This window comes from Lasiosphaeria miniovina, assembly GCF_030549165.1.
Source record: "Lasiosphaeria miniovina strain SMH2392-1A chromosome Unknown B0T26scaffold_2, whole genome shotgun sequence".
In the NCBI taxonomy this organism is placed as follows: domain Eukaryota; kingdom Fungi; phylum Ascomycota; class Sordariomycetes; order Sordariales; family Lasiosphaeriaceae; genus Lasiosphaeria; species Lasiosphaeria miniovina.
In genome coordinates this window covers 2,986,532-3,000,983 of record NW_026848221.1, presented here as the reverse complement: position 1 = coordinate 3,000,983, position 14,452 = coordinate 2,986,532, and the positions used below count along the sequence as shown (strand labels likewise).

The 14,452-nt window shown below is 55.7% G+C and overlaps 6 protein-coding genes across 6 annotated transcripts; 3 read left to right on the top strand and 3 right to left on the bottom strand.

The window, feature by feature from the left end:
- The first annotated feature begins 2,624 nt into the window (after positions 1-2,624).
- Positions 2,625-3,410, top strand: B0T26DRAFT_695152 (uncharacterized protein). The gene has a single exon (XM_060441281.1). The coding sequence runs from the start codon at positions 2,719-2,721 to the stop codon at positions 3,319-3,321; it is 603 nt and encodes a 200-aa protein (XP_060300461.1). The 5' UTR covers positions 2,625-2,718; the 3' UTR covers positions 3,322-3,410.
- A 1,738-nt stretch (positions 3,411-5,148) lies between these two features.
- On the bottom strand, positions 5,149-6,397 carry B0T26DRAFT_695150 (superoxide dismutase). The gene is made up of 3 exons (XM_060441280.1): positions 6,323-6,397; positions 5,635-6,111; positions 5,149-5,379 (listed from the first exon to the last, which is right to left on the bottom strand). Exons 1-3 carry the CDS (start codon positions 6,368-6,370, stop codon positions 5,257-5,259), a joined length of 648 nt encoding a protein of 215 aa, XP_060300460.1. The 5' UTR covers positions 6,371-6,397; the 3' UTR covers positions 5,149-5,256.
- A 528-nt stretch (positions 6,398-6,925) lies between these two features.
- Positions 6,926-7,963, top strand: B0T26DRAFT_868862 (uncharacterized protein). Its single transcript, XM_060447877.1, has 2 exons — positions 6,926-7,406; positions 7,470-7,963. Exons 1-2 carry the CDS (start codon positions 7,210-7,212, stop codon positions 7,717-7,719), a joined length of 447 nt encoding a protein of 148 aa, XP_060300459.1. The 5' UTR covers positions 6,926-7,209; the 3' UTR covers positions 7,720-7,963.
- Positions 7,964-8,335: 372 nt separating this feature from the next.
- B0T26DRAFT_637430 (meiotically up-regulated gene 113-domain-containing protein) lies at positions 8,336-9,733 on the bottom strand (the record flags this gene model as incomplete). Its single annotated transcript, XM_060436926.1, has 1 exon — positions 8,336-9,733. One exon carries the CDS (start codon positions 9,731-9,733, stop codon positions 8,336-8,338), a length of 1,398 nt encoding a protein of 465 aa, XP_060300458.1.
- Positions 9,734-10,993: 1,260 nt separating this feature from the next.
- B0T26DRAFT_747915 (uncharacterized protein) lies at positions 10,994-11,652 on the top strand (the record flags this gene model as incomplete). The annotated part of the gene is made up of 2 exons (XM_060444897.1): positions 10,994-11,203; positions 11,320-11,652. 2 exons carry the CDS (start codon positions 10,994-10,996, stop codon positions 11,650-11,652), a joined length of 543 nt encoding a protein of 180 aa, XP_060300457.1.
- Positions 11,653-12,227: 575 nt separating this feature from the next.
- On the bottom strand, positions 12,228-14,098 carry B0T26DRAFT_738253 (cytochrome P450; the record flags this gene model as incomplete). Its single annotated transcript, XM_060443569.1, has 7 exons — positions 12,228-12,429; positions 12,500-12,666; positions 12,736-12,843; positions 12,906-13,223; positions 13,321-13,838; positions 13,895-14,012; positions 14,060-14,098. 7 exons carry the CDS (start codon positions 14,096-14,098, stop codon positions 12,228-12,230), a joined length of 1,470 nt encoding a protein of 489 aa, XP_060300456.1.
- Between the last annotated feature and the right edge of the window lie 354 nt (positions 14,099-14,452).

Here is a 14,452-nt window from a genome sequence, read left to right as displayed (position 1 = left end):
AAAAGATGTTAGTAAATTGTTAGTGATCTTATCAATTTCTTATCGCATTTGGCTGCGCACGCTACCCGGTCTCGTTAAGGTGGCTAACTTGCTTATCATGGCTAACTCGCGTATCAAATACGTTAATGAAGGAGGCCAAAGTGAGAAAAGAAAAAAAGAAAAGAAGAAAAGAAAAAGAACAGACCTCTCAGCAAGATACCGAGAGGAAGAACAACAGGAACGTGCGTTACTTCCATGGCGCTCGGGTTTTAACATTGCTGGTTGAGATTTCTCGTTATCATCGTTAACGGTGATGTCAAGGGGGATAAGAAGTCTCAGGAAATTATCGAAATGAAGCCGGAGGTGAAGTCGGGGCTTACCAAGGAATTTAGTAAGCAAGACGAGCGAGCTTGTCAGCTGACCCAACTGCAAGTGTGGCTGACTGCTCTCTCAGCTGACAGCGGCCAGGCTGCCAGGTGGAGGCCGGTGGGAACTACGAACCAACCAACGTCGGTTTGAATCTTTCGAGTCGAACGCCTCTCTGCCCTGAACACCAAATCTCGAGTTCGTGCAGCCACCACGCCAGAATTCAAGTGCCTGATTTGCTGCCGCGCCGTCGCCAATTAATTAGCAACCACTTAATAATGTCGTCAGATGCTGATGCGAGGCGGGACTATTTTCTATTTTACTTTATTTTATTTTAGGCTAATAATTACTTGTCCCTGTGCCCTGCTGCCTGGCCCTGTCGCCCAACGCTTGCATCAATAGGTAATTTGTTGCACGCGATCGAAGTTGACAGCGCATTGAATTGTCTGCTCAATAGGTCTAAAAGTACAGAAAAGAACGCTTCCTTATACTCATGGAGAGAGGGCAAGGGAGGCGTTGTAATCAGCCCGAAAGAGGGCATTCCGAATGAAATGAGGACATTCCGAGTCAAGAATGAAGGAAATAACAAAGAATGAAGGAAGCTCAGAGGCATGTCAACCAGAGCCTGTCCAATTCCATGAAAAGTGGGTCAATTCCAGACGACATAATTACATTACAGAGCGCAGATCCGCAATGCGCGTCGTCTCGTTCGCATCGTCGCGCCAGGACGTGGAGAGAGCCCTCGCCGCCGCCGTGACGGACGATCTCGACAGCATCACCACCAGGAGCAACGCCCCACTAGACCCCCAGACAATCGCCGCCTCGCAACAGGCCCCGTCGCCTCGAACCCCGTCGTGAGTAAAACCACCGAAAGCGCCACGCCCGAGTGGTTTCGCGTGCAGTACAGAGTCGCCAGCGCCGCCTTATGCCCCGTCGAGATCAGCATCTCCCACCACGCTACCCCCTAGGCGTTCAGGGCAGCATGCGCATGCGGTGGGAGACGTCCACCCACGAAGTCGACGTCGTCACCACAAAAACAGCCATCCCCCTGGGCCAGGCTTCCCTGCAGACCGGCCTTCTATCCCCAGCCCGCACGTCACACTCAGAGCCCCGCCCTCCCTCCCCCTCCACGCCGCCACCCAGGACCCCAACCCCGCCGTCGAACCCAACAACCGACGTCCACCGCCATCCGCTGGCCTTCCGGACGACGCGGATCCTCGAGGCGCTGCTCCTGCCCCTCGCGCAAGCCCTTGACGCACAACTCGCCGCGCACGCCGTGCTCCCCCCGATCACATCACAGCAAACACGGCTATGCAAACCACGTCCTACCGCGGCGTGGAGGGCAAGGGCAAGGAACTGGCGTTCAAGCTGGCCGACACGTCCGGGCTCAGCGCCGTCCAGTCCGTCACGCCTGTTGCTTCTGAGGCTGGCGCCCGCAGCAACATCATCTTCGCGCTAGCGCCGTCGCTGCGCGCCCGCGGCGGCCCCGCCGCCGTCCCCGGCGAGTACCGCGTTCTCCCGCACCGCACCGGCAAGGGCTTGTTTAGGTTGTTGGTCTACAGGACTGATACGCTTGCTGTTGGCACGGCGGTGGTTGAAGTTGAGATTTTAGGGAGGGAGAATGCCGCGAGCCGTGACGAGTGATTAGATGGGTGCGGCTTTTCTTTTCTTGGGTAGCTGTTACCACGAAAATAAGGGTTATAATCAGCCTCAAAAGTGCAAGTTAGCCCAGTTCCTACTGTCACATACGTGGAAGGGCAATTGATTCGATCTTATCGAGCATACAAGGCTGGTTCCTGTTATGAGCGGATTATTGTTTAATACAAAGCTCAAATTTGCCACGGCTCCTTATCCGGGTTGAACGGGTGGGCTACTTTGGGTGAAACTTTCCATCTGGGATATGTTCTCTACTCGAACCCTCAAAACCCGGGCTGGACCACGGGCGCTGATTACTGTGGCAAGGGGCGTTTCATGGTGCAAAAGAGTCTGGCATTGTCATTTTTGGGGGCTTTCGGTTCAGGAACCGAGGTATATCTCCTAAACCACCACAGTACCGGCGAGAAATCTCCGGTACCTGTAACTTAGGTTACAGTTACAAGCGCCTTGAATCCCTCCAGATGAGTTGCCAGAGCAACGTACCAACGCCTACGCAAGTCGTATGCCCGTGAGTGTCCACGCTAAAGCTGGGTGCAGTAACTGCCCATCGAACTGGCGTATTGGGAGGTGCTGTCCGCAATGCCGCTGGGATAGGAAGTGTCACCGCTGGACTGCGGGTACAAGGAAACGGTTGCCGACGACGACGCGGACAGGGCGCTCTCGGTTCCAGGGGTCGCAGAGCCAGTGGTGGAAGCGGAAATATCCGTGCCGGTGCTGATGTTGGTATCTGAGGAGACCACCGGGATGGCCGAGGGAGAAGAGGATGAATTGGCCTGCGTGCTTGAAGCTGAAGGCGTGGAGCTTCCCACGGAGATGGAACTCGGGCTCGTGGGTACCTCGGTGCTGCTGGATTCCACCGAGCTGCTGGATTTCACCGAGCTGCTGGATTCCACCGAGCTGCTGGATCCCACAGAACTGCTAGATTCCAGAGAGCTGCTCGGAATGCTGACAAGACCGCTGCCGGTGGACTCCGAGGCCGTACTGGAAACAGAAATGGCAGGCGTTTCTATGGAACTGATAGTTTCAGAAGAACCGACGGTTTCAGAAGAAATGACAGTTTCCGAAGAACTGGCGGTCGTGCTCGGAATGGTAAGACTTAACACCGTCTCAGAGGATGCCGTGCCGAGAATGGAAGTCGAAGAAATGCCAAGGTCCGGGGTACTGTTGCACGAGCCCTCGATAACCGTGACAGTCGACACCAGGGTCTTGGTGACAGTAACGGAGACGGCGGAGTCATATCCAGGACCGTATTCGTGCTGGGGAAGGCCTCGCTCCGGCGGTGGGATAGCGAGGGCGAAGGCGAGCCTGGGGGTGTGTTAGTCTCGTTTCTATGAAATCGACCGACATGGGCTATTGCTTACCCTAAGATCAGGACCAACAAGCCGGGAGTGGCTGTCGACAGCATGATGGTTGTGAAAGAATAGATGTTCTTATTAGATTCTGCTGTCCACTCTTTTGACGGAGCCGTGCTAGAACTATAGGTGCAGAATAGCAAAGTTGTGGAGAGAAACTGAATGAAGCCAAGTGAAGTGTTCCTAGCCACTTTATATCTTCGAAGCCAAGAAAGAATAGAAGGCAACTAGAGCGCTGCCATTTGGTCAGATAGGCGGGAGAGTGTGTAAATTTGGTGGGACAAATCCAGGAGCGTATCCCAATCAAGCCTATCTCACTTAGCTTACCTTGAACCTGCATGTTCTTGCTGGTATTGACTGGGATGGAGAACTTGTTTTCACGGGTACCTGATGTGTGATACCGGCACTCAGCTTGATCAGGGCCTAGGGAAAGCCATCTGACAGCCCCATGGGAAGGTTTCATTGACGATATGCATTGAGATAGAGATTTTTCGATACAAATACACTCTATGATTTAAATCTCTCTCACCACCGCCTCGTGAAGAACAAGTGTTTCGTTGCATGCATGAATGAAGTCAGCTATATTACCCTCAGATCCCGGCTTTATTTCTTGTTTTTGAGTACATTATGAAGATAGAGCCTAACACAATCACAACATCGTTCACACACGCAACACCGAGTGAGACACTGATCCAGGCACTTATGGAACTTGATGAATTCCAGAAGCATGGTGAAGACCAGAAGCATGGTGGAGACCAGAAGCATGGTGGAGACTTAAGGCATCCTTGTTCCCGGCTATGTTCAAAAAATATCGCGTGTGCTACAGGGAATGGCGGTGAAGATAGCATCAAATCTGTTGTCTATATTTCTACAAGCAGCTTCCTGTTTCACCTATATCGACATTTTAGAATCAGTGGCAAGCCGAGGCCAAGTTACCTGGGACTAGATGCCGTGAGATATTCCGTACCATCTCTCAGAATCCTTCCCGGAGTCTCACATATCCCTCCATCTCAATTTTGGGAGCTTCTTCAATGTGTCGGAGAAAACTCCACGCCATCCGTCAGAAGTATTCACACCTGTGCTTCACACCCGTGCTTCACACCCGTGCTTCAATGCTCGTCAGGCTGCCTAGGGGGCTCAAGATTCTCAGCAAGACATAGTTAAGAGTCAATCCCGCTTCGGAAGGCTTCTCCCTGACGAGTCGCATGACTTAGCCAAGCTCGGGCATATGAAAATGGCAGGTTCCTTGAGACAGCAATACAAACGCACAACGGCTATCGGGAGGGCAGCATGACGCTTGTTTTAGTCCGTGCGATGGTAGGGTTGCAAGGAACAAAGCGGTGAGCGGCTGTCTCAAAAGTTGTGAGCATCTCAATGACCTTCAAAGGCGCCTTTTCTAGTTAGCAGGTGCTGTGTTTCCAGACATGATCTTGCATTTTCTGCCGCCACTACGTTATGCAACGGCTCTCTTAAATGAACAAGCTATGCAGGTACCCCTCAAGCTGAGGACTGCAGGCATTTCCATTTTCTCATCTGCGCCCCGTTTTTGGTCGCAGCCCCGAAGTCAATCGCATCACGGACATGGGTAAGAACGAATACCCTCGAGGTGATGCAAGACAAAGTCTCAGAATGGCACCATCTCGGATTTCATTGCGCAAATACGTACCCTAGAGTGAGCTGAAACAGAGGTACTTCTGGTGAGATGTGTCCAAAAAATGCCCGCCACAATAAACCAAGCACTTCAGATATCCAAGCACTTCAGATATCCAAGCACTTCAGATATCCAAGCACTTCAGATATCCAAGCACTTCAGATATCCTAGGTCTAGAAACGCACGAATCCAGTGCGCCCCATCTGCTGCGTCAAAGCCTACGAGCAAGTGAACCAGTTACCCAGGTCAAGGTTAAATGGATGCCCTCAGCGCCTTGAAGGCGTCGTCGCGGTTGCCCAAAAAGCGCTCCTCGGCCGTCTTCCAGTTGATGACTTTCCAGATGTTCTCGACATATGCAGCCTTCCCGTTCAGGTACTGTGCGCAAGCGGGCCGCCAGGGTGGGCCTGTGTCAGCACTCTCTGTGTGAGGATAGGGATGCATGCACACACGCTTAACATGGCAGAGAGACACGCGTAACATGGCAGAGAGACACGCGTAACATGGCAGAGAGACACGCGTAACATGGCAGAGACACGGAGACATGGCAGAGACACGGAGACATGGAGCCACACGGAAACGAACCACGCGAGGGGAGGGGGGCACGAAAGGGGTGTTGAGAGGGGCACACACCTGGAGATAGTAGGCGTGTTCCCACATGTCGACGCCAAAGACAGGCACCTCTCCGCCGACGACGGGGTCTTGATCCTTGGTGGTAACGATGCGCAAGCCGCGGGCGGGGCCGTCCTCACGCACCAGCCAGCCCCAGCCGCTGCCCTGGATGGCGAGCAGGGCGGCAGCGAAGGCCTTCTCGAAGGCGTCGAGACTGCCCCACGTCTTGTCGATCTCGGCGACGAGCGTGCGGGCCGAGTCGGGGTTGGCTTCGGCGCTGGCGGTGGGCGCCAGGTTCAGCCAGAACAGCGAGTGGTTGATGTGGCCGCCGCCGTTGAAGCGGATGACGGGCTGCAGGGCGATCTGCGTGGCGATGTCGCCGGCCGTCGTGGCGGCCACGTGCGACTGCAGCGCCTTGTTGAGGTTGGCCACGTACGCCTGGTGGTGCTTGCTGTGGTGCAGCTCCATGATCTGCCCCGAGATGGCCGGCTCCAGGGCCTACTTGCGGGTTCCGCAACGTTAGCAGCTAGTCAACCCCGCCTCGTCTACCGCGAGACTTCTCCAGTTCTGATGCATGGAGGCGCCGTCACCGGTAGTACGTCACAAGGGGATCACGACATAGCCAACTCAATTAAACGCATGCAAGCGGAGGAGGCTGGGGCAGTGACGATGACGATGGCCACGACAACGGCGATGACGAGAGGCTTACATCGTAGGCATAGGGCAGCTTGGGCAGTGAGTACGTGGTGGCGGCCATCTTGGTAGCGTTGAGTTGGTCCCCCGAGAGCGGCTGCAGAGGCGACTGCACGGCAAGATATTGCCAGAGACTCGAAATGTTGACCATTGTCGGCAGCGTTCGGCGCCCGGCAACAGCGGGCGCGGTAAGCTTTGGTGTGGTGGGTGCGATTGCGACGTTGAAACGGGCCTGTGAACTTGGGCCTCCTCACGCAGCAGTAATGTGCTCAAAAATTGCATCAACGACTAGGTGCAGCTGCAATTGAGTCGTGCAAGGTGCGTCTGTTGACTACTCCAGTAAGCTTTTTGCGGCACGTCAATGGTCTTTACCCGCTCAAACGTGCTCAAAGTGGCCACGGGGCATGGCCCCCTGTCGCTGACCAGCAGCTAGCCGGTGAGAGCCAGCTGCCAAGGGCCGCCAGAGAGTGAGGGCCAGCTGCCAAGGGCCGCCAGGGAGCGAAAGAGGCAGTTTGAGTCCGATTCGACACGCTGTGATTGGCTTGCAGAGGCCTGTCGGTCTCGGCCGCTAGGGGCTTCTAAACACGGGCCTAAAACGCGACTCCTGATCAGGCTGCCCGTCCATTTTGCCTGACCGCGTGCTCAACACGGCCACTACGAAACCCATGCATGCATGCAAAATTGCTCAAAAGCTCGACAATGGAGAGCCATTATATATCCGATGCATCGGGAGGAAAGACCGCCAATTCCCTAACTCCTCGCTTGTCCAAGTTGCGAAACATTAAACCCGGTTGAAGTCTCTCCGGCCTAGCTCATCGTCTTAGCCAACAACAGCCTCATACCCAAGCCAAGCTCGCTCAGCGCAGATCGGCAGACTCCCCACCACGACATTACCAAAAAAAAATGTGCGGAGAAGAGCACACGCCGTCTTCGGCGCCGCGGATCGGCGCGCGGGTTGATTTCTTCGCGCAGGGGCGGGGGCCAGTGGGGAACCTGCTCTTCCTGGACCCGTCGGTTCCCGGCAGCTCGCGGGCCACGCACATAAGGTTCAGCCCGCGGGCGGGCGTGGCCTTGGACGACGGCGTGCTGGTGTCGATACAGTGAGTGGGCTGCTCGAGCCTCGAGCCCCCTGCAGTTAGATTTCTTTGCTAACAACTCATCAGCCTGATAGGCGACCTGACCAAGCCCGTCGAGGACTCGGGGCTGTTCCAACGGTTCGCGCTCCCCCAGGCGGCAAGCCTCCAGCGGGGCGACAGCCGCCCGCTGGAGATGGCCTTGGACGAGTCGCTGTCGTTGGATGTGGGACGGACGGGCATTATTGGCCGCCGTGTCTCGATGACGAGAAAGGGCGTGCTGCTGGCCGACGGCATCGTGGGCTTCAACACGGCGTCGGCTGTCTCTGCGTCGCTTTGATCTTTACTGCATTTGGGTGGCGTTTGGGGTGATGTTTACGTGTTCTCTAATTGGGCGTTTGGGGTGATGTTTACGTGTTCTCTAATTCGGTTGAATTGGGCGTGATTAAAACATAACTTGGGGGTTGGGGTTGGGTTGGACTAGGGAGTCGTATTTATATTTTATTGACCGAGGGTTATTCCGGGTGACGGCTTATGGTTTTCATTAAACATTCACATAAATAGTTACCCATATATACGAACTTGAAAGATGGTAATGGACGTGAATGCCAGTGCAGGACGCCGGGTAACGATATACTCCTAATGATAACGGGGGAATAAACAAACTTATATCACCATGAATATAACAGATATCCGAATAATGCTGTCATTCATACCATCGTTCATTGAAGACTAAATGCTAAATATCTTGGACCAGACATTCCAAACCCATCAAATGACTAGCTAAATTACTAGTAAATGACTAGCTAAATGACTAGCTAATACCGAGCACGAGGTTGCGCTCCAAAGTGCCTTCCCAGACGTCCTCATGTTCGTCGTGATTCGTAAATGCATGCTATATACTCAAAAGATTTGCCACTCCGTGACCCCAAATAACTAGCTCGTGACACGTCCCGTCATCCCTGAGCCTCGTCCCAGTCGGACCACCTCCGCACCACCTCGTCCACCTCGGCAACCCCCTGCCGGGTAGCGTCGACCTCGAACCACTCGCGATGTTCCCTGCCGCACGTGGCGCACTTGTCCTGGTCCGCGACGCGCATGCCGCGGCCGGCGAGCTCGAGATGCACGAGCCGCTCGACCTTGTGGCTGTGGGGGATCTTGCGCGGCACCGCGGCGGCAGCCGGGCTGGAGGACGAGACGTACGGGTAGTACCGGATCAGGGATAGATTGTATCCGCACTGGCGCTGCCACTCGTTAAGCCGGCGGTGCACGTTGGTGGCCCGGCCGATCTTTAGCAGGATCTTCTTGCCGCCCGGTGCGGCGCCCGCGTCGCCCGCGTCGCCAGGGCCACGGGTCGCGCCGGCTTCGGTGTCGTCGTCCTCGGATGACGCGGCAAACGAGCGGAGCACGTCGCTGGGCCGCCGCGCGTTGCCGCGGCCGGGGCGCGTCGGCGTGCTCGGCCCGAGTAGAGACGATGCTGCCTCGGCCGGAGGCGTGGCAGGCTGTGTCTCGGGCGTGAGCCAGAAGATGTAGATGTACCCCGCGTCGTCTTGTTGAGAGACAGGCTTGGCGAGCTCAGCCAGCAGCAACGAGGCCGTCTGGGGCGAGGCGCTCTGGGGGATCAGCGACATGTATTCGGCGGTTTGCGAGGCGGTCGAGGACCGGTGCGAGCGGCGCCCACCGGGTGACTGGCCCGGCGAGGCCGGCCAGGGGCGCGACGGAGACTGCGACGGAGCAAGGTGTTGGTTCGGGGGCCTCTTCCAGCTCGCCCGGGGCGGTGTCGACACTGGAGTCTGCAAGGGGTGTGGTCTTGGGCGCGGCGGAGGCGAGGCTTCTTCGGTTGGGATGCGGAAGCAGAAGCAGAAGGCAATCTCCTCCTTCTTGGGCTTTGGGCGAGCCATCTTCGGCGGGCGTTGCTGTTGCTTCCCGCCGGCGCTTGCGCTGGGCCGCGATCCTCCGCCGTTCTGGCGTCTCGGCGGTTTCCCCGACCGTGTCTGCGTTTTCTCCGACCGTGTCTGCGTCGGGGTAATCAAGCCCAGACGATCGGCCAGCGTATCCAAACTTGTTCGCTCCTCCAAGATGGGCGTGCTGGACATCCTCGGGCCCGGGCTCGATCTTGTCGACAGACTGGCCTGCTCTTTGTGCTGCCAGCAATACAAATTCTCGTCTCTCGGGTCGTCAACGCGCAGCTTCGATGATTTGGAGCGCGAGGCAGGCATGGGCGGCAAGTCTAAGGCGGCAATCGGGCGCCTACAGGGCCGGCCGCTTGCGGTGATGCCTCTGCATGTTGTCGAGGGGTTTTTGGAGTCGGACCGGCCGAGCAAGGCCTCGGGAGTATTGGCGTAGAAGGGCATGGCCGGCGAGTCGCTCTCGAAGAGCCGTGGTTTTGTGCTAAATGGGACAGAAAAAATGCAAAGACAAAAAATTGGAGTCCAGGTTCACGCGAGACGGCGAGCCTGTGACCTCGCAGCTTGACTGGCACTGGCAGGCCGCCATCGCGGTCGGCGCGTCTGAAACGGCGCAACGACTCGATGACAGTAATCTCTTGGAAATGGAGGGGCTGGGCGGCCCTCTGAAACTAGGCTGCAGCGTGGCTGGCGGTGAGGCTTTGGACGCACCGCCACAGTGCGTCTCCCCTGCACAGACCATCCGACTGAGATGAGCTAATCCGTAAGCTGGCACAAAACAGGGCATGACGTCATCTCGAGCCTGGGGATTTTAACAATTCAGACAAATTGAAAGCCATGAGACACGATTGTCCTAGTATACCAATTTAAAAAATGTATTGAGGTCAATTAATTGACGTCAATCTCGAATGCCTAATAGGAGAGCGAATGGGTTATCCGGACTGCGTTCACGATTGTCGCAGGTCGCTGGGCGGCACAGATGCCACCAATGGCTCCACTTAGAGCAAACAAAGTAAACAATCGGCCCCTTTGTTGCCCAAGCTGCGTAAATATAGAAATAGGGGTAACGGTGGCTCCTAGAACACTATGAAATTATGATTCATGACACACACGTATTGGCGCCCCATTTTCTGGTCAAGACCAAACATCTCATGTCCCGCAATCCAGCTCATCATGAACCAAACACGCCCGATTTGAGAAACAGGTCTACTGCGCTAGAGGCAAAATGGTCATTTTTGGCATGGTCGCACACAACTGCAGTCGGCCCTAAGAGAAGTTTGGAGACATTATGAAAGGCTGACAAACAACACTACAAAACATAACGCTCGCTGTTATTGCCGTGTTTGGGAGGGCGCAAAGTCGGCCAATAACCCGCCGCAGGGCTCGCCCTAGCAAAGCTAATGCCCCTGTTAGTCAGTTCGTATTCGTGGGTTTTATCCTATTTTATACCCATGATCTTACTTAGCCGAGTCAGCTTTGTTTCGCAGCCTACAGCTGCACACCCCGGCTGTGCTGTCAGGCCCCTGATTATTGACTACTTGCTGAGCCTGAGGGTTGTTTTTGGGTGCGGGGAAGATATTATTGCCGCATTGTTATGCTGGATGATATTATTGCCGCATTGTTGTGCTGGATGATAATGTTGATGCCAGCTCCTAGTCGCCGAAGAGGTCCATATAACTGAGAGACCCGTCACCCAGAAACACAGTCATGCCCTTCTTCAAGCGCAGCGACCAGATCTCCATCTGGTACCGTGACGATGGCCTGGCCGACGCCCAGGCCGTGACGCAGCCCGACCTTTTTCGCGCGAGTGCCGATGCCGACCCCATCTATGGCGCTGACAACGCCGCCCGCGACGCCACGGCCGACTTCTTCGACGTGCCGCCGCCGATTGTCCCTAAGATGGTGGGATACTTTGAGGTCACATACCCGGCTGACACCCCTCCGTGGTAAATCCTAGGTAAGTCCTTTTTCTGTCTTCTTCAACGCACAGAAAGCCTCACAAATACTCAACACACCCCTGAAATCACATGTAGAAGGCATGGCACCTGCGCCGGCTGCGGCAGCTGGACGAGGCCGTGGCGTACGCCGTGGCGTGGGGCGGGTGGGGAGACCCGCACAGCCTCGACCGCAGAGGGAACGCGCTGACGGCGTTCCGCGGCAAGCGCCAGTGCCAGCGGCTGACGGTTGGATCGAGCGAGGCGGCCGTCGAGCTGGACCGCGGCGACCTCGTGCGGGACGAGCGAGACGAGTTTGCCGTCATCGAGAGCAAGAGCCACTGGTTCCACCAGATCGAGATCGGCTCGTTCAACGAGGCGCTGAAGGCGTGGCTGTGTAAGATCGGGGCGCTGCCTTCTTCCAGGGCGTGATGATTTTTGGGGGGGTTTGGTTTAGAGACCGCTGGTAAGAGGGAAGTCTCGGTTACTCCGAAATCATGTTGGTTGTGGGTTCGGCAACTTTGGTGGGAGAAAAGCAGTTGTCACATGCTCTTCTCGCAGAATTCCAGTTATATGAAACGCGAGCTAAAACACGCGTAGCATGACCCATCTCCTCTTGGCACCACCCCCGGTCCCATGGCTAGGGGTTTCTCGTGTGATCCTGTTATCAATAAGTTTCGGTAGGCTAAACTCTATCCTGACGACCTCGTCTGACATGTTGTCGAAGTCTCCCAAGCTGCTAGACAGGGGTCTTATCTATCAATCCATCTCCTTTGTAATCCATCCCCTTTGTAATCCATCTCCATTGTAGCCACTATAGCAGCCGGGAAAACGTACAAGAGCCGAAAGCGATACTCCAATTAGAACTATATCTTCTATAACGTAGAAGAAACGGAATATAATTCTCGTCGATCAGCAAGACAATAAATGCCAATCTAGCCACTCACCCTGTTTTCCCTCTCGGTCAACGCCCTCAATAGCCGGCATCCCACGCACACGAGCTTTCCCTAAATACTCTGGAACCGCGGAGTGAGCCGGACGTGCATGAACCCCTCGTACCACTTTCGGGGATACGTCGTGAGGTACGGGAACTCGCTCCCGCCTTTCTTGCTCTCGCCCTCGCCCTCGCCCTCGCCCTCCTCGCACAGCGAGAAGTTGAAGTTGTACACCAGGCCGGCGAGGGTTTTGCGCAGGACCTGCCGGGCGATGCTGTGTTGCGGGAGGTTTGTTAGCCGTTGCGTTATTCCTGTTCGTCTTGGCTGCAGAAACAAAGACTTACAATTGCCCTAGACATGTCCTCGTGCCGGTGCCGAACGTGACGGAGCTGGCCATAGCCTTCTGCGACTGCGCGTCGTTGCTCAACCACCTGTCGGACTTAAAGCTATTGGGCTCCGGGTACAGCAGCGGGTCGTGCTCGAGCATGTGCAGCGTGAACCTCATGCTCGTCTGGTTACCCGTGCGTTAGACATTTCTCATTTGTTTCAATTTTAGTTTTGTTTGAAGACAGTGCCATACCATCGGGGGGATCACGGTGCCCTTGTAGTCCACCGGCTCGGCCGTCTGTCGCGGCTGGCGGTGCCACCCGGGGGAGCTCAGGCGAGTCGATTCCCTGCAAAGAGTGTCCTATAACCATGAACATTGTGTGACTGGACGTCGACCAAGCGAGCGTTTACAGGTTGACCTACCAAGTATAGCAGGCGCAGGACTTTGAAGTCCCGCCAGATGCGATGGCCGTACATGCTGACGTCGAGGTTGTCGAGCTCGGCGCGCAGCTTGGCGATGCACCCGGGGTTCTTCATCATGTTGTGGAGCAAAAATGTGAGATTGCTGAGCAGCGATTCGTTGCCGATGAAAAGAGCCTGGGCAGCCTCTTGCGCCACAATCTGCGCGTCCTGGCCGAGCTGGGTCCAGAGCCGGGCCAGCACGCTTTGCCGGTCCTTCTCGTGGTGGGCTTCGGGGTCTTTGTAGCTCTTCATCATTGGTTTAAGGTTTTCGAGAACCAGCTGGTGCAGCATCGCCATGTTAACGGAAACACCGAGATTTGTCTCGCTACTAGGTGGCTTAAACTAGGTGGCTTAATAGAATGTTCAATGTACTCACATTATCTAGCCATGCCAACGGAGAGTATTGGCGCAGCGCCGGGAAGACTTCAATTGCCTTCTTGGCTATGGGCATCGTCCGTAGCACAGTGGCCAGCTCGATGGCGCTGAAGGCGCGCAGCTCGTCGTGGACCACCTGCAGATCTCTTCCAAGGTAACCCTTGTCCTCGCCCACGAGATACGAGACCATGATGTCGTTGGTGTAAGCCCAGAGATAATGCGTGGCATTGACGGGACCGGACACGGCCCTGCTGGCATCAGTCAGACGGTTATGAAGCGAGTCGAGAATCGAGTTCATGGTTGTTGCGGAGAACTGCGAGAGCGTGGCTCCGCTGAACAGCGGCTGCATGATCGACTTGCGCTCCGTGTGGCGATGGGGACTGGCCAGGCCGCCCAGCAGGGTATCTAGCAGTCCGTAGTAATTGGTGCACTTGCCTAGGTCTGGACGTCTATGGTGTGCGAGGCAAAATTCGTGGTCGTTGAAGTGTAGCTCGTTGGGGCCAATGCGTACAACAGGGCCTGGGGATGAGTTAATGCGGACCGTCTCCCATCTCAGGACCTTGATTAATAATTACCATAGCGTCTATGGAGAGCTTCGAGATTATCCAGCCAGTCGTTTCTGACTAGAATATGGTATGCCTCGTAGAGTTTTGTAATGGCGGCAAATGGGGGCCGGGAAACTTGGAAAGGGGGCTGAGGAACCGCCTGTAGATGGACTTGACGACAAGGTAGACAAGTACCAGGATGAGAGCGAGGAACGCCTTGAGTGCTGGTGACATGGCGGTGTTTGCAGAGGTCGAAGGCGAGATAGGCTAGTAATTCAGAGAGCAAGCATCATGGCCGGACGCAACTGCGATGTCCAGCCGTTTTATACCTGCGACTCCGTCTCAAACCAGTCACCTTGCTTTGCTTTGTTTATTAACAGCATGAGCCATGTAGGCTGCACCGCACTGCCTGTTCGCACATTTAGGGACCGCCTGCTCGCCTGCTCGCCTGCATGTCCTCCCAGGGACGCACAGTCATAGGCCAGTATCCGGACATGTAGCTGGCCATCATCAATGTAGCCGCGTGGTGACTGGGAGTGGGGTTTACGGCGGGGCCCATGCCGGCTTGCTTGGCCCGCACTTACAATT